Source organism: Pseudomassariella vexata (assembly GCF_002105095.1).
Source record: "Pseudomassariella vexata strain CBS 129021 chromosome Unknown BCR38scaffold_19, whole genome shotgun sequence".
NCBI classification, from domain to species: domain Eukaryota; kingdom Fungi; phylum Ascomycota; class Sordariomycetes; order Amphisphaeriales; family Pseudomassariaceae; genus Pseudomassariella; species Pseudomassariella vexata.
In genome coordinates, this window is record NW_024467974.1 from 331,913 (window position 1) to 354,299 (window position 22,387).

Here is a 22,387-nt window from a genome sequence, read left to right on the forward strand (position 1 = left end):
TGCGATTTGAGTGGGTTCAGAGGCAACGAGGCTCGGTTCGGATGCGCAGGCTTTCTATTGGGGTTGTATCCAGAGCGTCGCTGCAGTTTTGCCCCCGATGAGTGACCCGACATTGCCATTTAATATTGGAGGACTGTCGAGGGGGAAATCGACCGGCTACACGAGTTTTCTGGAACGTCGACCTGCAGCGAAATGACGGATTAGCTTTCGCAGCAGTCCCTTCATCTGTGCCTTGAGATTCGGCGTTGTTGGTTCGTGGGATGAAGCCTTGGCTGCTGATTGAAGACGGCCTCTTTGGGATACTGGCCGTCGGCTCGTGGTTCGTAAAGCCTCCGCAAGAGGCGATGGTGCAAAGAATGAAACTCAAGTCCCGGCGGTCAAAACAGCGAGGCAGGCAGGGCCACGGCGGGGTTATATCTCCTCGATCAGTGCACAGATGCAGCTTAGATGTAGCCGTTTGTGTGTGTCTTTTGTTTTGCGCAGCAAGCCGCTTTGATGGGCAGGCTTGGGCTCGAATGTTTTCAGCAGCTCGCTCAGCACTGCCATTTGTCGACCACTCCGACTATGAAGTCCATGGCTTCTAGGCCCAGACGGGACTGCGTTTGGAGCTTGCCTTTATGTGACCTCGACATGGAGACCCGTATGTACATCTTGGTCACATTCTACCACATGTCTGGTTGAGTAGGCACAGGTTGCATACAATACCAGGTTGAGCATATGCAGACCCGAAGGCTTTGCCTTGCTTTGCCTTGCTTTGCATTGTCGTTCCAGCATAGTCATAGTCTATTGTGTCTCTGTTATGGGGCGGAGCATCTGCATCGTTTGAGTTTCTGTGAGGTGATATCCAATGGGCGCATCAAAGAATGCCAAGGCGTTGGCCCGGCTTCCCAGATTGCCAGGCTTCTTGCGAACGTACGGGAGCCAGCGAGGGACGACATCTCGTTAGTCGACAGTCCGCGTGTGTCATATATCGACTCTCCATGTTGCACGAACTTGCATAACACTGGCGGTCCAATTTCGAGGTCGCTCACAGATCAGCTTTGATCTGATAAAATGGGTCTGGCCAGAGAAGTATCGCAGTGTTTTAACAATTGGTGGGGTAAGTGCCCGAGAGCTCCTGCCCCTACACCACAAGCTCCATTCCCCTAGGCAATACAAACACGTCTTCGGCTTAAATCGCATCCAATAAGTCTTGCGACTGAAAAGTAAGAGTGGACATCATGAAAGCAGACCAGTGGTGCTCCAATACGAATCGAAGATATTTGTCATGCAAAGCCAGCACAAGCCTGGCAGTCTCGATGGCCAAGAGATCAAGCGGGAAGCTAGCCCGCTTGCCGCTAAATCGGAAGTCTGGGTGGGTGGGGGACAAATAGAACCAAAGTGGTGGTTGCCAGGATCAATCAAAGAGCCTCATTCTCTTCGCGGATTCTTGCTGGGATTTGGTCGTTCAAGGATGGTCTTTCAGATGGAGTTTGACCTTGAATCGTCGTCAGCATTTTGAGGTCAACGATTCTAGCACGACACGCAAGCAAATACAACACATGCATCGAGGCTATGCGCCAGGCAATATTGGGAGTCCAGAAGGAGTAGTTCCAAGCTAATAATGTATTAGGTGAGTCCAACGTGCACGTAAGAAATTCTTGAGACGGCCGCGTTGTACTGATTCATCCTTCATGTGTGACATCGACCAGGCAAATGCTACTAGCTTGATCGGAGGAGATATCTACGGCAAATATGTTTAGGAGAAAGTGGCAAAGACCATTGAATATGTCTATCGCATTGGTGCGAGATCTCGTTGCCTTCACTTGCGTTGTTTACGCTAACTTAGGGCCAAATATTTCAGACTCCACGTATCTGATAATACAGTTAGGCAACTTAGTTTTCATCAAGCTAGAAAATACTTAGTGTCACTCTTCAATATGTAAGCTTATATGCTTACTAAGGCTAATAATCAGAGTAGAGTCTCTTGTAAGTCTACTAGGACTCGTCGATGGTTTGGTACCAACCCCTATTTAGTTACGGCCGATGTTGGCGTTAGCCCGTAATCTAGTAATATCTGCAGGATCTCTAGCCGCTCGAGCTCGACACACAAATGCATTGGTGTCATCTTTCGCCACTCCCTCGCATTGATGCCCTCATGACTACCGTCACCATTCTTCGGGCTCTACTGTTGTCGCTCACTGCCACCTGCTGATGATGATTTCCACCAACCCCAGCACGAGTTATTCCGACTCAGAACCGGGTTGATGCACTGTGGATTCATGACTGAATTGGCGAATGCTGAAATGCTCATGTTGAGGCTAACTTCAAGGTTCAGATTCATATCGTTGTTTATTTCCATGTGATTCGGTGACTGAGATCGCCCATGGTGCAGGTTCCCGCCAACAGTATTACTTATTCTTCTCGAAGTATTCTGTTGCCCGTCCGTTGCCCGAAACATTATTGTTTCACAAGCTTGCCCCATTGTAATCAATCCCACAACGTCATACTGTAGTGAAATTAGACAGTCAATATAGCCAAGAGCGATAGTTTGGATGCTACGAATGGTAGGTACAGTTTCGGCATTGTTGAACCTGAATCGCCCAAATGGTATCTTGCCGGGGCCTTCGTGATCACTAGCTCTTAGTACACGCTTGGATGTATGAAAGTAAACAGCTGAAGCTAACAAGGAGAATCCAAAGGATATCTTATCGATTATACACAAGAATGATCGTTACCATCCATCGTGGAGGCGAGTTGATATCGACGGGTGCTACACTTGGCGAGAGACAGAAACGAGCTTGCGGGCTGCATGTGACCTCTTCCCACTCGCTGGCTGCCATCAGGTTGTCTAGAGGCGCAGATCATGGAACTTCATATCGCATAAAACCCATAGCATACATTCTCTCACATATTGAAAATCATGCCCAATAGCCTCGACCTCCTCCATGCTCATGAAATCACCACCGCCCATACTTTGATCCACGCTCTTCCGCTGTTCTTATACAATCAACAAAACGTCACGAAAGGCATCTTCCTCCTCCTACCGAATGTAAATACATACTTAGAAACCATAGTAGCATACTCCACTTTCTGCAACCTCTCATCCCTCAAGTCGCTCCTAGCCCGCCCAAAACTTCCGCTTCGGTCGGTAGCTTTATGTCGAGCTTCGGAAAATAAACCCCTCTCATCTCAGGCTAGGATGCGCGAGGAAACAACATAGGCCTGGTATGGGGCGAGCTCGCGGTTAAAGCGGTTCGGTCCGTACCAAAACCAAGAGGAGTGAAACGGTACAACTCGCTGGGATTAGTGACTAAAAGGCAAGAAAAAGTCTACGATCAAGTAGAAACATAGAACCAACGTGGTAGAAGCTTTGCCAGTTGCGAGCAATAGTATCTTTGAGCGGAGTGGTTTATCGACATCATCGTGATAATGAATTTTGATAGAACTATAACGAGATCTAGATTAGAAAAAGCATTAGATATTCAAAAAAATTCTCAAACGACAGGATGATCAGGTACAGTCAGGCTCCACAACTCTGGGGACACTTTACGCCAACGCGAAAATTCGCGCACTTCGCACCTACACCCTCTAACATTTTAATCACCACAATTATATCAAAATGAGGCCGAATCTCACCGAATTTGCGCAGCAAGTAATGACTGATCATCGGCCTGGCTGTGAGTATACTCAAGTCCAACGGGCGGCCATGGTAACGGCAGTTATGTGCGGTATCCCGCAGACTACCGTGGCTAGCCTCTTTAACGTACACCGATCGACCGTCACGAAATCCCTGGTGTCCTGGAAATCTCGCCATAATTTCGATTCGCTAGCTCGAAGCGGTCGTCGCCCTAGATTTTCACGTCGGGGTAAGCGTTTCCTCGTTCAATTATGCAAGCGTAATCGAAATTGGACTTATAAAGGATTGGCAGCATTTTCAGCAAGATAATGCGAAGATACACCTCTCGGCGCAAGCTATGGAGTGGTTCGGCCGGCACGCTATTTCTCTAATAGACTGGCCAGCGCATTCCCCAGATCTCAACCCTATAGAGCACGTATGGGCCTGGTTAAAGAGGTATCTATCTAGGGAATGCCCTGAACTCTTTATCCTAAAAACAACTAGCTGGATATTGAGAAATTTAAAGCTGCGCTGCAGTTAGCGTGGAAGGCAGTACCGGCAGCGCTGATTAAGAAGCTATACGACACTCTAGAGCATCGGCTCCGCGTTATTATTAAATCCCGCGGCTGGTATACAAAATATTATTATTATTATTAAATACGCCGTAGGCTCGAAGCCCCCGGTACCTCTACTAGTACTCCCGTATGTCAAACCGTGCCCTAATGGCTGGACTAAATACATACGCTGCGTCGTCGGTTCGCCCTATTGGCGACTGCGTTGCGTCCACTACCATACTACGTTGGTTCTCAACCTACCAACAAAGTCCCCCCTGAGAAGATCGATGCTATCTGGGCCTTGAAGCTGTCCGACCCGTCCCTAGCAGCCACCTTACAATAGTCCCACTAACTACTGGTTCTCCTGTTGCCGTTGCAAGGTCTCTGCGAGAGTATAGTGGCCGTGGTGCGATGGCGGCCCGTAATCGTTCCCTCGGTCCTTCCGACAGCCCGTAAAAGAGGATTACGTGCTCTGCCGTCTCAGGGGCGTCGCCACAGCGGCATAGCGGCGAGTACACGCCAAAAGCCCCTGTCTTGAATAAGAAGGCTGCTAGTCCTATTTTTTCCGTCCTGATCTGGCACAGCGTAGACGCCTCCAGTCGGTTCAGGCCGAAATACCTGCCCCCTTTCGGTATCTGCATCGAAGGGCCCTCCGGTTCCTCAGCGATAGCGCGTCGCTGGCGATCGTGATGCTCTGCTCCGGTGAGCCATCTCTTCCTCCAGTGGCCGAGGAGGGCAGCCGGGACCTCCTTTTCCTCACTCATCCACTCGGAGCCCCGGGCCTCCTTCTCCATAGTGTACCCTGCCGGAGTATATGTGACGCTTTAGCGCTCGCGCTGCGAAGCAGATTTCTCTTCCCGCTAAGCCGTAGCCGTTCTTCAAACTTAGCAGCCCGGGCACTAAGATAGAGGTAACAAAATATTAATCTAAGGGTTATAAGCTTCGAAATGACTCTATTTTAATACCTGTAGCCTATATATTCATAGAGACATAGCCATATTAAAATCCCAGTCCCCTAAAGAGCGCTGTAGTAAAAGTGGAGTGTCCCCAGACTTTTGGAGCCTGACTGTAACTCGCGATAAACTGGTCCAGGCTAGACGTGACCCGAAGCTAAACCTCGTTAAGCAGTTGCCGCCGACGATCTTCCCTGATATGATTGGCTAATATGACACCCGTATTTCCATTTCTGGAAAATCCTCGTATGATATTGAATACCACTCCATTGTACACATATCATTTGATGGTTGTCGACACTTGACGATTACGGCTGGCTTCGCCCAGGTGCATTCTTCTCTGCAAGGTTCTCAGTGCTATTCCCTTTCTTGATTTCCTCTCTCCAAGTTTGTCTCTCCATCGTGGAGACGCCCGGGCCTTTGTAGACACTGCCATACAAGCCCGATGCCCAGCTTGAACCCTCCTTTGCGCTCTGGCTCAAAGAAGCTCCCTTGCCCTTGGTATATCTGCGTTTATACCACTTTCCGTATGCAAGCAAATAGTACAGTCTGAAGCACAGCAAAGCAAACTTGTCATGCTCGAGATCCTCAGGATACTCCGCGCCGAGATCGACGGCAGCTGCAATACCTGACATGACGGCAACCTCGTGTGCATTGACCAGTGTCCACGAAGCGGCAAACCGAGTGTGGTTTTTGGCTTGGAGAAACATCATGAAGGGGATAACGAATAGATAGTGCGTGTAGCTGTGGCATAACTGGTGCCACCAATCCTTCCTAATGATTTTGTCTTCTTTGATCTCGTTGTCGGTCCACAACTTGCCGTCTCGGCCCTTGTTGAGGTAGATCGTCTGGAAGACATGCTGCTCAAACGGTACTTTTTCGGGAAATTGACTTTGATAGTTGGTGGTATCGAAACACATCTCCAGCTTAGATTTGTCGTCCTGGTACATCTTGATGTAATACATAGGTCGGAAGCTGTCCATGGCGAAGTTGAGGCGGGATGTTTGGTCAACACCGTTAGTATTGGTAACAGCAAGGTCTTCGCGGTAGAAATTCTCGTAATGTTTCTGCATATACTCCGAATCGTTATGCGTGATGGTGATATCATCACTGAATTTCGCAGAGCCGAGCACCTTTTTCTCCTTCCAGCTTGCCGTTCTACCGAGGACTCTTTTGGCCGTGTCTGCGAGGCAACAAAGCACTATCTCATCAAAAACCTCCTCGCCGGGTGGAACTTCCTGATCACCATCATTGGGATTATGTCCATCGGGCGCGGGTGTACGAGCCTTAAGTCTGACGACGACTCCCTTTTTTCCTCGTTGGACAATTTCAGTCAACTCTGTGGAGAGTCTCACGGTGACGCCACGAGAAATAAGATCCATCTTCCAAGTATTGTAAAACTCGGTGAAGTTTGGAAAGACGACCATCGGTGGTTTATTGTGCACCACGGAATTTTTGTCTGATGGATACCACATGCCGTAGGTAGGTGACGTGCACAACCGTTCAAACATGATGGCAGGAACCTCAGGGGTTGCATTGCCAGTACCAAGGAAGAGCGCCGTCATGGGAAGAGCGATGGTATTGATGAAGTCATCCGAGAAAAGAAACAGCTTGAAGACGAGGCGGAGGGGGAGCAGCGCAAAGAACACCTCGAACCAGCGCATCAACTTAAGTACCGAGGCAAGCCGCTTCACCTCTTTCTGATGGCGGACGAGAAGTACAGTTGGGAAGACGTTTGACCAGAAGGTGTCGCCCATGCCAAACGATACTTGAAGTTCGACAGGGTCGGCACGGAAACCCTGCCGTTGGAACATAGTCAACGTGTGATGGAAGATGTAGGAGCCACCCTGAACACCTTGATTGCACCACGATGCACCATATCGGTCCTTATCCAAGGGGATAGAAAATGCCTGCCCGCCGCAATAGTCTACCGCATCAATAACGGTCACATCAAATTTGTCGCGATGCTGCGAGAGGTGATACGCCGTGGACATACTACAGTAAGTGGTTAGCAAATAGTATTTTCTGACAGCCAAATGTCTTTTTACCCAGCGGCACCAGCTCCCACGACAAGCACACGCTTGCGTCCAGCACAGGTAGAATTATCATTTGAAGCCATCGGTTCGGCGCTGTCTCTTTCAATATCGCGGTCGAAGGAGTTCTGAGCCATTAGGCGACGTGATGCTGTTGAAAACCCACAATGAATGCAATCGAACCCAACTTGAATATTTCACAACAGTCTTCAGTATATTATGTGTCCCCGTAGGTATATAGCGTCTTAGTAGCTGTGATGACGGTTTGACTTTGAACCGGCGACGTCATTGACCTCAAGCCACTGATCGTCACATCTAGCTCAATCTTGAAGATTGTCGACCATCGACACAAGTTGGCGTATGGTTAAGGCATTTGGAGATTCCGCCAACACGAGTGCATACTGGTACAGAAGCCGTCACAAATTCCAAGTACCAGTCGTGAATGATTGGGTACTTCAATCATTGTGATCACGGTTTACTCGGCAGACCTGCTTCAGGATCTCCTAGTAAAGCATGCTTACTGCTTATCTCCGAAGTTACCCGGTAGCTCTAAGCAAGACCCCGAAATGCCGAGCTGCCATGCCTCACCACCCGGTGGCTTTGATTCCCGGTCAGCAAAAATTCCCAACGGCTCTTAATGGTTGACAGGATGAAACATTGCACGAAGCTGACGAGATAATTCTTTCTACGAGACTCGCTTCGCCGCGTTATCACGCGCCAATGGACGTTGAAAATCCAAAGACACTGGGTCACAAGTGTCTAAATTGAGGACGATGAACGTCCTTTCTTCCTTTGCGCCCGCCTCCAGCTTCCAGATTGGCATCCGAGCCTTCTCTCGACGTCGACGTCACCCCGAACGACTCCTTTGCGGCGCGGCGATTCGAACATTTTCGAGGACGACGGGAAATATCCTCTCGCAATCATGCTATGAATATTCTCTTTTTGGGGCTTCCAGCCCGACAAGGAGGCTGAAAGATTCTAAATTACGATGCTATAAGCTATGGCCTCGAACCCAAACTCGAACTCTGGGCAAACTCATGCAACCCGGAAAGTACACGTTTCGCGCCATTTTGCATTACACGGATCTACATGATACCTACGAGGACGCTGACGGACTGGAATTCCGGAAAGAAGACCTCAGCCAGCGCGAAGTAAATGCCATTTTTGGACCGCATATCTCGGCGCGGGACGCAAACAGGCTCTTAAAGATCATACATGGCCGGCGAGTAGCTGGTTCTCTAGACGACCCCGACCTTCAACAAAACACGTCTCACTACAGTACCGCCGACAAGATCAAGGCTTTGGAATATTTGCGCAAAAATATCCCAGTCGATGAGGTCATCAACGCTGGTCTACGAGCTGAAGATGAGCTTCGTCTCATCGAGGAACAGGAGAATGAGCTACAAGATGCCGAGGAACAGTTCGAGGAGACCAGCTCGCAAACGTTGCCTGCTGAACCAGAGCCCAAGCTGGAGCCCGAACCCGAGCCGACCACGCCACAAACGCCGTTTTCTGAGACTAAGTCTGAACCAGAGCCGGAAATAGCGACAGCACCTGGAAAGCTGCCGAGGAAGCCCCAGAGCGACTCGCCTTATGGTGAGAGTACCTTTGATCGCATCCGCAAGCGCAACATCGCCCTGCGTGAAGCAGAAGAAAAGCGCCAGGAAGAGGAAAGGATAAAGCGTGAGCATGATGAGGCCTTGGGCAATATCGGAACATTACAGACGGATCAGGCGCAGCCCCGGGCCGTTAGCCCTTGGCGGCAGAAGCACACTGAGCGCGCTACTTCTGACCTCCAGGCACCGCCTGAGATGAAGGTCTGGGAACGACTGCTCCCCATGGTCGCCATGACGGCCTTGATCCTCGGGGGCTGTGCCGCCTTTGCCGTCATGTACAAGCCTCCTCAACGCGACTGGAGGGTATGGCCTGAAATCCCGCCTGCTGCAGCAACATGTCTGGGTCTGATAATGATGAACATGTCCATCTGGATGCTGTGGAAGTTCCCGCCAGCCTGGGCAGTTTTCAACCGATATATGATGGTAGTGGCAGCAACCCCGCGGCCACTGCAGCTCGTCGGCGCCATATTCTCACACCACGGATTCGGCCACCTTACGGGCAATATGATAGCACTCTTTTTCTTCGGCATTCGGCTCCACGATGAGATCGGTCGTGGCAATTTCCTAGCACTATACTTCGCATCGGGCGCGGTGGGTTTCCTGGCCAGTGTGAGCCACCTGGTGCTCATACGCGGCCTCGAATTCACGACGCTTGGCGCATCAGGTGCGGTCTATGGGTTGATAGTCGCTTACTTCTGGATGCATAAATACGACGAGTTCAAGATCTTTGGCTTGCCACCCGACCCCATGCAAGCGCCCCAGGGCCTGGCCTTTCTCGCCGTGCTCGTAGGTGTGCACATTTTCGGCTTGTTCTCCAAGAGCGCTAGGGCGGCAAAGCTGGACCTCCCGTCCCATTTGGGCGGGATGCTGGCTGGGGGCGTGGGCATCGAGATGGTAAAGAGGCATATGGACGAAAAGGCTAGGGTCAGGGCCGAGAAGCTAAAGACTATGGGCGTGCTGGATAAGGCCATGGACCACCGGCAGAAACCGAAACCGGATACGCCGGATATTATGGATAAAGTTATCGGGCTCAAGGAGCATCCGAGGCCATTCGGGTCTTAACGAGCCGTCGAATGCTCGTGTTTCACAACTCTATTAAACCAAGGTGTGGTATGCTGGTAGCCGCTTGGAGGAGGGCCAGGTTTCCCGTATTTTGATACTAGACGTGTGCGATACACGGGAGCGTTGTATAAAGAGCTTATATATGAAACTGACCTTGTGCATTAGGTCCGGAATGTTGAGTTGCTAGTCGACATCGTTCCGATGCCGAAGAATATCAGTGTTGTTGTGAACTGTGCCCTGGTGGTAATCCGCATATTGCTTATCCAGCTCCTGCTGGCCTGCTAGGGTCATGATACCGCCCAGCATCTGGTAAGTCAAGGTCAGATTCGGTGAAGCCGCACGTTGTACAGACTTGTGTACAGATAATATAGCCAAAGTATTTTATGATGAGCTATCAAGTGTCGGATAATACGCAAGCCTAATACGGAAGATAAGGTTATATATGAAGGTCCATACGTCTACTCAAAGTATAAATAAACACCATGCGATTAAGTCTAGCCGAATCAGGCCTTTTAAGTAACGCTTAACCTTGTATTAAGGGAACCAACCCTCTAAGTTGATAACTCTGGATGATTTTGCATTGATCCCTATGCCTGCTCTGCGCGTTGTGCTGCGTAGGTTGGTCTTCACAGGATTTGTAAAGTGCTCTTGCTCTCTGTGTAGGAAGAAAGGGTAGGACCCGCTATCTACACTAGCAACTGCACCGCTTTCGGTCTAGGGCGTAACTGTGGCGCTCAATCCCACATACATGATAATATGGTATTTATAGGAAGCGGTAGCCTTAGGTATAGAGGGGCACGGATTATAGTATTTAGGGATCCCTCGAGGCTAACTTAGGATTAGTCCCTTACATACCTTCGTAGTACCACTACACTCCTAATACTTGGAATCCGATAGTACCCTTAAGGATGATTTCTTCCCGAGTTTTCTCGATATAGTAATATTTTTTTTAATCAATCAAGTTTTACGGTTCTACTAAGGAACCCGCAGAGCTACTCGTACAAGTACCGAGGTCACGTATTGACCCGAGTACTATCTTACTGCAATGGCTTATAGATCCAAAAGCTTCCAGATTGACTTTTTCAGACCAATTCAGTCAGGTTGTCCTGTTGTTCCAGCTGTATGAAAACTGAGCGTTCAGCACACCAGAAACATATGGTACAGGAAGATTATCTACGTTGCCGCGAAGCCGTCTTGGCAGTTTCGTACGCCATTTCCCAACAGTCAAGTAGATCCATGGTTTGCCCCTGGTGAGCTGGAGCCAACCTTGGGCCACATCATAAGGATCGGTGTTTAATTCCAACAGGGATCCAGATGCCATGTTAAGACCAGCGATTTTCGAAACTTGAATGTTCTTGTTTTGAAGGTCCAATTTCTGCTCGAGATGTATCTTTTCCAACCTCTTCAGAATTACTCCCGGAGTTCTCAATGCGATGCGGCATGATGCAGGCCGATTTCCAGGATGCTTGAAAATAAAGATTGCTTACTGGCTGCATTTCCGAGGCGATCGCCATCCCTGTCTTATTTTGAGCTGACAGGGAAGCTCTGACCCTCAATCCCACTCTGGTCCCTGGGTGGAACTTGAGCTGTAAGAATGGAGCAATAAACGAGCAACAACAACTTCATTGCCCACGTTGATCGTGGGATTTGAGGGGACAGCTCACAGTCTGTCCTCCCCTCGTTAGTTTCCAGGGCATTGGTCACGCAGGCATCTAATACAACGTCCATTCTTGACTTATGTGCACTACGGTAGCACCTTCTTCTGCCCAATCCAATTACAGCCATATTGTCGCAATCTGCGTAGCCGTCGTCAGTCTTGGCATACGCTATTTCCCTGATTTTAATACACTGGGACGTTGAAACAAACGCGTCGCCCTCATAATTCCCGTTCATCCCAACTCGTGGACTCGAGACCATCCGTTCTGCGCGTCATACATCATACCTTACATACAAACCCGCCAACCAATCAACCAACCAACCGTTCCCGTTTTCAGTGGTCGCAAAGTCGCAAAGGCGTCAAGAGGCAGCCCACCGACGGCGCGTCATCCTGCGCCTTCAGCCACGGCCAGTAAGACATTGCGCAACAGTTGTAAAGCGCAAGAGTGCCAGGACGACGACCATTGCATCCCTCTAATTCCCATTCTCACAGCCTAGCACACCGGACCCCGAAAGTAATCATGGCATCCGACCGGGACCATCTCGCAACTGTCGACGTGCCGAACCCTGGCCGATCTGCCAGCCCATGGCGCCATCAAGAATCTTCGAGTTTCGCCCGGCATGTCGCCCCCCGGGATGCGCATACCGCCAGCACAAACACGAAGGACCTCACCAACTTTCTCAACTCCACGAGAGTCGAAAGCGACGGGCCCGCGACCAATGGCACCGGCAACTTCAAGCCCATCGTGGTCGGCGGCGCACCTGCTTTCGCGGTCGATGATGGGAAAGAGGTTGTTTGCGGCCCTCTGCTAAACTACCGGCGCATGGAGGGAAACGTCTGGCACGGCAGTGTCTTGATCGTTACTAAGGGTGGAGGCAAAACGCAGCCTTTCCAGCCCGTATTGAACCTTGGGCGCGTCGAGGTGAGCCAGGACGCAGAACAAGGGCTACAGGGAGAAGGTTTCCATGCCAACGGCGCCGAAGTGAACCAGTCGATGGGCCCTGACGCTGCCATCAAGAGCGATCACGGCATCGGCATAACCGGGACCTGTCTCTACTCGGACCCCAGGAATACCTTTTGGGTCTTCCCGCTGACATGCGACGTCCTCGCGGTCGAGACGAAGTGGGCGTACTCCATCACCGAGGTTCGGTACCAGAGCGCTACCAAGCCCAAGATAAACTACTTCTTCGTCCCTGCCATAAACGAGTCGATGCGGATTATGTTTCATTCTTGCAACGGATTTAGCGTTGGCACAGACGGTGAGCAGCTTTCAGAGTCCTTTTCCCTCCTTATATCTCAGGGGTGGTAAAATCCGTAGAGGCCGCCAGTCTCCACTCCTCGGGGACACGACCTGACCCTCCCCCCGAAAAACAGAACGAGAGAGTAGTAACTACTGACACCGAGATCCGGACAGAGGAGGCTTGGAGTGGTCCAGCCCTGTGGAACGATGTTGTGAGGCGTCACGGCCTGACACCTTTCCACGTAATGCTTGGGGGAGGCGACCAGATTTACAACGACGGCATTCGGGTCGACGGTCCTCTGCGCCCATGGACAGACATCGGCAACCCCAAGAAGAGGCGCGACTATGCCTTCGGCGAAACACTGCGACAAGAATGCGATGACTATTATCTGAAGAACTACATACGGTGGTATTCGACAGAGCCGTTCGCAACTGCCAACGGACAAATACCCCAGCTGAACATTTGGGACGATCACGACATTATCGACGGCTTCGGCTCGTACGTCAACGAGTTCATGAAATGTGATGTATTCCGTGGTATTGGCGGCACCGCCCACAAGTACTACCTCCTCTTCCAGCACCACCTGGCTCCTCCAGCATCGACTTACACCAGTGACGCGCCTCAAACCATGGAAGCGGGCCCTGGCGAGGATAAGTACCAGCTCAGGGACACTTATGTGGCGGAGCAAACTTTTGAGACCGAGCCCAGTTATATTATGGGTAGCCGACCCGGTCCTTACGTTGCCGAGCGCTCGATGAACATGTTTGCCAGGTTGGGTGCCAGGATCGCATTCCTCGGCCTCGACGCACGTACTGAGCGGACTCGACACCAGGTCAACTACCCGGAGACATACGATTTGATCTTCGAGCGGCTGCGACATGAACTTGGCTCTGCGGCTGCGGCAGGAACTCCGTTCACCCACATGATCTTTCTCCTGGGCATCCCTATTGCCTATCCGGTGAGATATAAATATTGCCCTTGGAGGTCCTCTACTAACCGAGTATAGCGTCTCACATGGCTCGAAAACGTCTTCTCGAGTCCTCTGATCGCCCCCATCAAGTTCTTGAATCGGCGATTTGGATTTGGTAAGACGACATGATTCAGTAAACGGGCGGGGACACTTTCTAACATTGGCATCAGGGGGTGGTGTTTTCAACCACTTTGATGGAAGCGTGGATCTGCTCGACGACCTGGACGACCATTACACGGCTAGAACACACAAGAAAGAACGCAATACTATGGTCGAACGCTTGCAGCAGATCTGCGCCGAGTTCTCCGTCCGCATCACCATCCTGGGAGGAGACGTGCACCTGGCGGCACTTGGGAGATTCTACTCCAATCCTAATCTGCACATCCCCGCGGCCGAAGATCATCGCTACATGGTCAACGTTGTGTCCTCAGCCATCGTGAACAAGCCACCTCCGGCGGCGATTGCCAACTTGCTCGCAAAGAGAAACAAAATCCATCATCTCAATCATGATACGGATGAGACGCTCATGAACCTCTTCGACAAAGACCCCGGTGATTCCAACAAGACAGTTGCTTCGAATCACGTCACCATGCCAAGCCGAAACTACGCCATGATTACAGAAAACTCGCCCAACAACCATGCGGCGGGTGTCAATGGTCCCCGAGGTGGGGACGGCGAAGTGGCCACGAACGAGTTCGACGGCAACGACGGACACTCATTCCTCCATAGTGGGGAGAAGAACGCGGGCACGAAGCACAAAGCCGCCATACCTGCAACGCACGGCAAAGGTAATGATGGCTCATTGGATTGCTGCATCAATGTCGAGGTTGATCAGCATGACCGGGAGGGCAAGACGGAACCTTACGGGCTGAACATCCCGGCGCTCTACTACGAGGCTGGCAAGTATGGAAGCAATGAGCACCACCACATCCGCCTTCACGGCAGCAGGCCGGGAACCCAGCCTAGCACGAATGCCTCAGCGTCAGAGGCGGGCCAGTAGTGCTGGGGTTGGATGCGTCGTGTAGGAACTTCTTGAAGATGTAGGATATCCTGGGGGCAAGCGGAGTTTCGGTTTTCCATTCGTTCGGGTTCAGAGCAGATGCGGGAGTCAGGATAGCGATCACATGCGCGCATATGAAGCCTGGGAAAGTTAAAACTCGGCCGAGGGGAGCAGAAAGAAAACAGGAAGTTGGGCCTTTCACATTTCATACCCGGGTTTGTCACCCACTAATCATCGCAGATGGGGCGCAGCGAGTAGTGTCGTGTTACCAGGTAGGATAGACGAGAAAAAGAGAGGTGCGTCGGGGTGGTTTGCAGCCCCTTCGTTGTATTGTAGCAGCATGGGCGGCGGATGTTTGGTCTCCTCTGGCAAACGCAAGATGTCGTCTGTATTCTCTGGTCTTTCTTCATTGAGTTCGGGTATCGTCGCGTCTTGACTCGGTGCAAGTTCATCTGAAAGATCACGTCATCCCAGCAAGTCCGTCTGATTGATAATGCTTAGGTCGGCCAACGGGCTTTCTGCGGAGCAATCGAGTTCCAGGCCCCCGGACTTCCACTTCTGTCCTGAAATACGCCATTGCCTCCGATGTAAGGAGACGGCTCTGTCTGTGTCTCCCGAGCTCGGCGCTGGTCGGGACAACAGCGTCGGCTGGCATTGCACGGCACATGATTGGCTGCCCCCTCAATTGAGTTCCCCAGATTAAGGCCCCGCAGCCCCTCTCGAGGCCGTCTAGGCCGAGACAAAGCGAGCAGCTCTGGCAACCCCAAATCCCATAAAGCACGACTCGAACATCACGTCAATGAGGTGAGGTAAGAGACAGCAGTCGGCAATTCGAGCTCAGGATCATACTCGAACTTGCACCAGCACAATTGGTTCCACACAGCCAGTTCCGTCTCACTTTGTGGAAAGCACATACTCCGGCCAGGAAGGAAGCGCTGCCAGCATCTACCGCCAAGATGGCCGGAAGGAGGAGCACGTCGAGCTTGCAATTGGCACGAGCATTCCAGTCGAGAGTGGCCGTCTCATCAAGGGCGAGATGTTCTTATCGACATGGCCAGTCTCTGCCTGCTGTCAGGTGTTTGAGCACTACCGACTCCAGGATGACGACGCTCGCTGCCTTCAAGATACCCAAGGTGCTCAATGAGCCCAATGTAAGCCAATCGATCTTGCTATCTTGCCATTCTCGTGTGAGACCAGTTCGATGATACTGAACATATTTGTAGCACCATTATGCCAAGGACTCGGCACAACGGGCGGGCCTCACGGCCGCCATCGAGACACTCCAGAGCAGAGTTCCCTTAGAGGTGCCCCTGGTAGTAGGCGGCAGGGAGGTATGGTTGCAAGGATCCCTACGCTTGCAGCAGCTCACTTACACCTGTCGACAGATCAGATCTCCCAAAACATCCAAGCAATTCAACCCCGCCAATCATTCTCAGGTGGTAGCCAACTACTCTCTTGCCAGTCCGGCCGACGTCAACGCAGCCATTGATGCCGCTCTTGCTGCCAAGCCAGCATGGGAGTCTCTCCCGTTCGCTGACCGCGCTGCTGTCTTCCTCAAGGCAGCAGACCTCATTTCCACCAAGTACCGCTACGACATTATGGCGGCCACCATGGTTGGGCAAGGCAAGAATGCCTGGCAAGCCGAGATCGATTCTGCCGCCGAGCTGTGCGATTTCCTTCGCTTCAACGTTCAGTTTGCCGAGGAGATGTATGCCCAACAGCCCGGTCACAACGCAACCGGTGTCTGGAACCGTGTCGAGTACCGACCGCTCGAGGGCTTTGTCTACGCCGTTACCCCTTTCAACTTTACCGCCATCGCGGCTAATCTAGCCGGCACTCCGGCCCTTCTCGGAAACGTGGTCCTCTGGAAGCCGTCCGACTCGGCCATCGCCTCCAGCTGGCTGCTCTACAACATCTTCCTCGAGGCAGGACTTCCCAAAGACGTTATTCAGTTTGTGCCCGGCCCACCCGAGGAAGTCACCAAGGCCGTCCTGGCGCACAAGCAATTCACTGCCCTGCACTACACTGGCAGCACTGGCGTTTTCCGCAAGCTGTACGGCCAGATTGGCGAGGGCACTGCCGAGGGTCGATACTTGGGCTACCCTCGCATCGTGGGCGAGACGGGCGGCAAGAACTTCCATATAATCCACAGCTCGGCCGACATTGACAACGCCGCCGTACAGACAGTCCGCGGTGCATTTGAGTACCAGGGCCAGAAGTGCAGCGCCACTAGTAGAGTGTACGTCTCCAAGTCGGTGTGGCCGCAGTTCAAGGAGAAACTCGTTGCGCACACCAAGGCACTCAAGGTCGGCGAACCGTGGGACCACCAGAACTTTGTTGGCCCTGTTATCCACGCCGGCAGCTTTAACAAGCTCTCGGGCGTCATCGACGACGCCAAGAACGATTCGGAATTGGAGCTGCTCGCTGGAGGCAAGTACGACGACAGTCGAGGCTTCTTCATCCAACCGACCATCTACCAGACCACCAACCCCCGACACAAGCTGCTGTCGACGGAGCTCTTCGGCCCCGTGCTGACCGTCCACGTCTACGATGACACCGGTGCCGACGCAGCCCAGGCGTTCGTGGACGCATGCAAGCTTGTTGACAGCACAGGCGAGTACGGGCTGACGGGCTCCGTATTCGCTTCTGACCGATCGATAATACGACTCGCGGAGGAGGCGTTGAGAAACTCGGCGGGTAACTTCTACGTCAACTGCAAGAGCACAGGTGCCGTGGTGGGCCAGCAGCCTTTCGGAGGGGCCAGGGCCAGCGGCACCAACGACAAGGCGGGTAGTGCGACGTTCCTAAGTCGGTTTGTGAGTGCGCGGAGCATCAAGGAGGAGTTTGTGCCGACGTTGAAGGTGGAATACCCCAGCAACGAAGTTTGATTCAGGGACTGGGAAATCCGGGGCAGTGTGCCCACATGGGCGAGGGAAAATGGCGGAGAGAGATAGAGGGACGGAACGCGGGACGGGATTGAGGCACACACCACGGCCACGCGGTTTTCTCGTGCATCGAGGCTGGTTTGGTGGTTCCTAAGCATGAGTTATGAGCATTGACTTTAGCATTGATAGATTGTATCAGCAGCTGCCGAAAAGTACTTGTCTTAGCCGGCAAAGTGTCGAGTTGAGGAAAAGCCAAACATCTACATATTACGAGCATAAAAAGTCCCGTTGACGGAACACGCCTGGTCCTTCATGGAGCACTGACATGGAATGTCCATCCGTTATGCTGGGTTTTATTCAGCCAAGCCCAGAACTGGCGATTCTCGAGTGAGTGGTGCATGACATGCCATTCAGGGTTCTTGCAAAGACACGCAGGTTAGGACGTCGGGTAAAAGCATGGCACCTTCCTGAAATGGAAGGAGACGTTGATGTCATCACATGGTCTTGGTACTCTCGTAAGCAACGTTAATCACGAGGCGACAAGGATGCAATTAGGCACAACGATGAGCAGAACACCAGACAACTTTGTCACACATTTATCTGTATGTTTTATCTATTATGAGATCATAGCATGATCAAGTAACTACTTATTTTACTTTATGCACCTTATACAAGACTTACCCCACATGGCCACCCAAAAGTCTTCGACTTGTTTATGAGTCGGTGCTCTCCTGGCACTCACCTACAACATCTACGCGGTGAAACCACTCACCCCCTCCTCCCTCTTCTCAACTAAGTTTTGATCGTCATTCAACTTAGGATTCCGCAGCGTAAATGCAAAGCCAATGAGCGGGATACACAAACAAATACCCGTGATCGTGAGCAGCCTCTGCGTATGCTGGAACGCGTCCACAATCGCCGTGCGCTCAGGGGTGCCAAGGGGATACACGGCCGCAATGGTGAACGGATCGCCATACGTCAAAGACGCGAGCGTAGCATTTCCCAAAGGCGCAAGACGGGTCTCGAGGGCCGAGGGAAGAACCTGCGTCCATATAGCGCCCGAGACGGTGTTCCCGAACGCGGAGCCGATGTTATAGGTCGCTAGGTACAAGCCGGTCATGACGGCCAGGTGCTCGTGCTTGAGCGAGACCTGCAGGCTGGCTTGGGCGGGGTAGGGGAACATGCCGCCCGCGATACCCAGGAGGACTTGGGCGCCGATTACGCCTGAACGGCCCGATGAGGTGGGCGCCCCCCGGTAGTGGATGAGAAGGCCGAATGCGACCATGAAGAGCATAGTGCCGGCGATGATGAAGATGCGCAGCCGGCGAACCTTGTATACGATGAAGCCGAGGAGGAAGCCGGCTAGGACGCTGGCGAAGGAGTAGAGCGAGGTAATGCGCGTGGCGTCGATGATGCTGAAGTCGAAGGCGACGATGAGCACGGTATACAAATAGTCGCCTTGCATGTACCAGCAGAAGTTGAGGAGAACGGCGATTCCCATGGGTCCCCAGACTGCTCGGTCTTTCATGAGATGGAAAGGGACAAGCGGAAAGGGGCTTCTGAGCTCCCACAAGACAAAAGCGGGGATGCAAAGGATGCCGACGACTAGAGGCGCAATGACATGAGCACTGCGCCATTGGGATTCGAAGCCGCCGGCGATAGTTAGCGGGACCAGGATGAGGGCGAAAACCGCGATCATGAGGATGATACCGATAACGTCGAGCCGCCAGAACAGGTCTCGAGAGAAGTTCTGCCAGCCCAACTGTTGAAAAGATGACGTGTACGAGTCCAGAGCCCCCTGTTTCCGGGCCCGTCGTCCGACAAGGGATAAGCTGATGATGAGCGGAAGAGCACACACGGGGTAAATGATGCACCACATGCCCACACCCCAGTGCCACGTGGTGGCTTTCAGGACGGCAGCGGCGATGTCGCCGCTCACCCAGGTGTTGATGAGGAAGGGCAGGGCGGGAATGTAGCTGAACAGCAACCTGGCCCGACTGGAGGTGATGTCGCCAACGATGACCTCGACCAGGAGGATGATCATGGTATACCCAATCTGGTAGAGGACCGCGCCCCCGGCGAACGTCTCCACGTTGGTGGCCGTGGCCTCGACAATGGTGCCGATGACATAGAAGAAAACGGACAGGCAGACGAGCTCGACGCGACCAAAGACATCGGCAATTTTGCCGGCGGTGGGCTGGGCCGCCGCGGCGATGACGGCGCGCAGAACATTGATGGACGCCAGGAGCGAATGACTGGCGAAAGACGCCGTCGCATAGGGCTGGTAGGTATACCTCAGGGTCCCATCGAGGCCGTACGCATACGCGACAAGAAAGACGCCGATGAAGATGAAGATGCGATCGGCCCGCGTCATGACCGACGAGAGGGCTTCCATACGGAGCACACCCGGAGACTTGTCGCCCACGGGTGCCTCATGGGCGTCCTCTCGCTTGACGGCGCCTCCTCCCGGGCTCCCGTGGACCTGGGCATCTTTCGACGCCACGTGGGAATCAGTCAACGTCGACATGACGGCTTCTGAATGGTGGTGTGCAAATGCAATGTCGAGAATAAGCAGCGACAGAAACGCCTCGATACTCACCCCGTCGATCGATGACACACATAAGCGCATATATATACACATATATATATGTGTGTGTGTCCGCGGTTTTTCTTCCGCAAGCTGACGGGGCGACCGCTTCAGGCCGTCGCCGTACGAGTAGCCACGCCAAGTCCTCGGTGTGGGTGGGTCACGCCTCCCAGCTAAAGACAGTTTCTAGCCTGCACTAATGTAGTACCATCTGATTAATCAAGACTCACCTCGTGCATCCATGCATTCCAATGCTAATTGGATCTGGCTAGATTCGGACACTAACAAAGTATCGGATCAAATACCCAATTGTAGCCTCGCAAGGCGCGCAAGGCGAAAAATCAACCTCGACAGGGTCAATGAATCAGCGTGGCGATGTGGCGCCAAGCAAAAGTACCACTTAAAAGTGTTCAGGTTATATGAGGGAGGCCTAGGAGGCCCATTCCACGGCCAATGGGGCCGACCGAACGAGGTATTTTCCTATCTGTAGCGTCTGAGTTCGAGGAGTGAAAGGGCTGGGTCGAAACCCCACGCCAGGTACCCTTACAATCACTCACGTGTGAAAAGAAGAGCTCCGTCATCCTGGCTGGTCAGGTCTGTATCAGCCGTGTCAACATTACGGTTGTGATTTCTGTGGAAGGCGTAGTTGTTGTGGTCCCCTGTCGAACAGCGCGTAATTGTCGACCGGGGAGCAAAGGCTGTGTGGGACACATTCACAGCTGCGAATCGATCTGGCCACCGTAGAAGATCAACGACGATGGGAATATGGCACTCCCCATTGGTCTCAAAGAAGAGTATCCTGGATTATGTAATTCGGGGACCTCCGTCTGGGCAGCACCGAATTCGAAATATTGGGACGTCACGGCTGTATTGACATAGTGCGCGTATGGTTGCTCGCGGAGAGGACGTTTCGGTGGTTTTGTCTGGGAAATTTGTTAGTATTGGGCGAGTGTGTGTTCAAATAGCTATTGTGTTCGTACTTTCTTGCAGCGATGCCTGGTAATCTGGAGAACGGCCACTTGTGTGTCAAACAAAGAACCGGAGCCAGTGCTTTAGTTCAAGACAGCCAGGTGTTTCTCACCAAGAACTCATGTTTCTACGCTGGAGCTGGAGCAAGCGGTGCTATATATATGAGCCTGGCCTCTGCATCAATATGGAACCATTTAGCTTGTATCTAGGCCTTGCCATTACAAGACCGTGCCATTACAAGACCGTGCCATTACAAGACCGTGCCATGCCAGACTTGCAGGCGAACCAAGGATTTACTCACCATGACCGGAAACCAGCACGGCAATTTGCCAAAGCCTCCTAAGAAGGAGCAAGGCAAGGGGAACGCGGGCGACCTTCAATGGCTGCATGACGCTGCCAATCATGCGGAGCCTCGCGACTCCCAGAAGCCCCCGCCCAAGGAGGCCAAGGGAAACGGAGGCAACCGGCAGCAACAGTACGATCCTATTGCTTACTGGGGCTTTCATGACTGGCCGGGTGAAGGAGGCAGGCGTGTCTAATGTAGTTACTTGATATCTCATTGGCTGAACAGGCAAGACCTGTGATCTAATACAGATCTTGAGGAGAGAGGGGCTAGGTAGTCAGCCAGATAGATCTGTCGAGTGACCACAGTACCAGTGGAACGGATATGAAAGTGCAGAGCTGAGATGGGTGTAAAATAGACAATTGCACTGTCAAAAAGTCAAATGCATGAAGCATACCTAAGTAAGCACCCAAGAGGGATGAGACACGTCATTCGTCCCTCACTTACGGACGTATTAGAGAACAATTCTCAGAGGACAACTTTCATGTTGAACATGTCCGGGGAAACGACACGAAACCTCGCTCGCTATGTCCTGTTGATTAGAACCCCCTGGGAAGACGATGCTGGGGTGGGACTGCATTACAGAAACAGACGCTCGTCGACCTGCCGGTATGACATCGGTCAACCTCTGGCAATACTGCACAAGTCCCGCCACTGCATCCGGCATCGTTCCAACCGGGGTTCCAACTGCGGGGCGCAGGGTGGCAAAACATGTACCGAGCCAAGCCGGATGATTGACGGTGCCGTCGAGACGACCGGGCCAGATGAGGAAATGTCGATTTAGCCATGGAATATGGATGGTCCCCAAGGAAGAGCCGTATATTGACCTGTACTCCAATCAACAGATGTTGCAACCCATTTGGAAACAGTGGCGATGGTGTCATTACTCTGGGCCATGGCTATATAAAATCTGGCGCCG

The 22,387-nt window shown here is 52.3% G+C and overlaps 6 protein-coding genes across 6 annotated transcripts; 4 read left to right on the top strand and 2 right to left on the bottom strand.

The window, feature by feature from the left end:
* Positions 1–5,164: 5,164 nt before the first annotated feature.
* On the bottom strand, positions 5,165–7,592 carry BCR38DRAFT_378265 (uncharacterized protein). The gene is made up of 2 exons (XM_040857369.1): positions 7,154–7,592; positions 5,165–7,100 (listed from the first exon to the last, which is right to left on the bottom strand). Exons 1-2 carry the CDS (start codon positions 7,273–7,275, stop codon positions 5,414–5,416), a joined length of 1,809 nt encoding a protein of 602 aa, XP_040710765.1. The 5' UTR covers positions 7,276–7,592; the 3' UTR covers positions 5,165–5,413.
* A 170-nt stretch (positions 7,593–7,762) lies between these two features.
* On the top strand, positions 7,763–10,189 carry BCR38DRAFT_449319 (uncharacterized protein). Its single transcript, XM_040861282.1, has one exon. The coding sequence runs from the start codon at positions 7,912–7,914 to the stop codon at positions 9,814–9,816; it is 1,905 nt and encodes a 634-aa protein (XP_040710766.1). The 5' UTR covers positions 7,763–7,911; the 3' UTR covers positions 9,817–10,189.
* Positions 10,190–11,993: 1,804 nt separating this feature from the next.
* BCR38DRAFT_413906 (uncharacterized protein) lies at positions 11,994–14,684 on the top strand (the record flags this gene model as incomplete). The annotated part of the gene is made up of 4 exons (XM_040858880.1): positions 11,994–12,732; positions 12,774–13,672; positions 13,721–13,799; positions 13,855–14,684. 4 exons carry the CDS (start codon positions 11,994–11,996, stop codon positions 14,682–14,684), a joined length of 2,547 nt encoding a protein of 848 aa, XP_040710767.1.
* Positions 14,685–15,784: 1,100 nt separating this feature from the next.
* BCR38DRAFT_461238 (Aldehyde/histidinol dehydrogenase) lies at positions 15,785–17,572 on the top strand (the record flags this gene model as incomplete). Its single annotated transcript, XM_040862502.1, has 3 exons — positions 15,785–15,835; positions 15,908–16,015; positions 16,070–17,572. The coding sequence occupies 3 exons, from the start codon at positions 15,785–15,787 to the stop codon at positions 17,570–17,572; spliced, it is 1,662 nt and encodes a 553-aa protein (XP_040710768.1).
* A 748-nt stretch (positions 17,573–18,320) lies between these two features.
* On the bottom strand, positions 18,321–20,096 carry BCR38DRAFT_354555 (major facilitator superfamily domain-containing protein; the record flags this gene model as incomplete). The annotated part of the gene is made up of 1 exon (XM_040856889.1): positions 18,321–20,096. One exon carries the CDS (start codon positions 20,094–20,096, stop codon positions 18,321–18,323), a length of 1,776 nt encoding a protein of 591 aa, XP_040710769.1.
* Positions 20,097–21,427: 1,331 nt separating this feature from the next.
* BCR38DRAFT_490023 (uncharacterized protein) lies at positions 21,428–22,252 on the top strand (the record flags this gene model as incomplete). The annotated part of the gene is made up of 2 exons (XM_040864469.1): positions 21,428–21,641; positions 21,927–22,252. The coding sequence occupies 2 exons, from the start codon at positions 21,428–21,430 to the stop codon at positions 22,250–22,252; spliced, it is 540 nt and encodes a 179-aa protein (XP_040710770.1).
* Between the last annotated feature and the right edge of the window lie 135 nt (positions 22,253–22,387).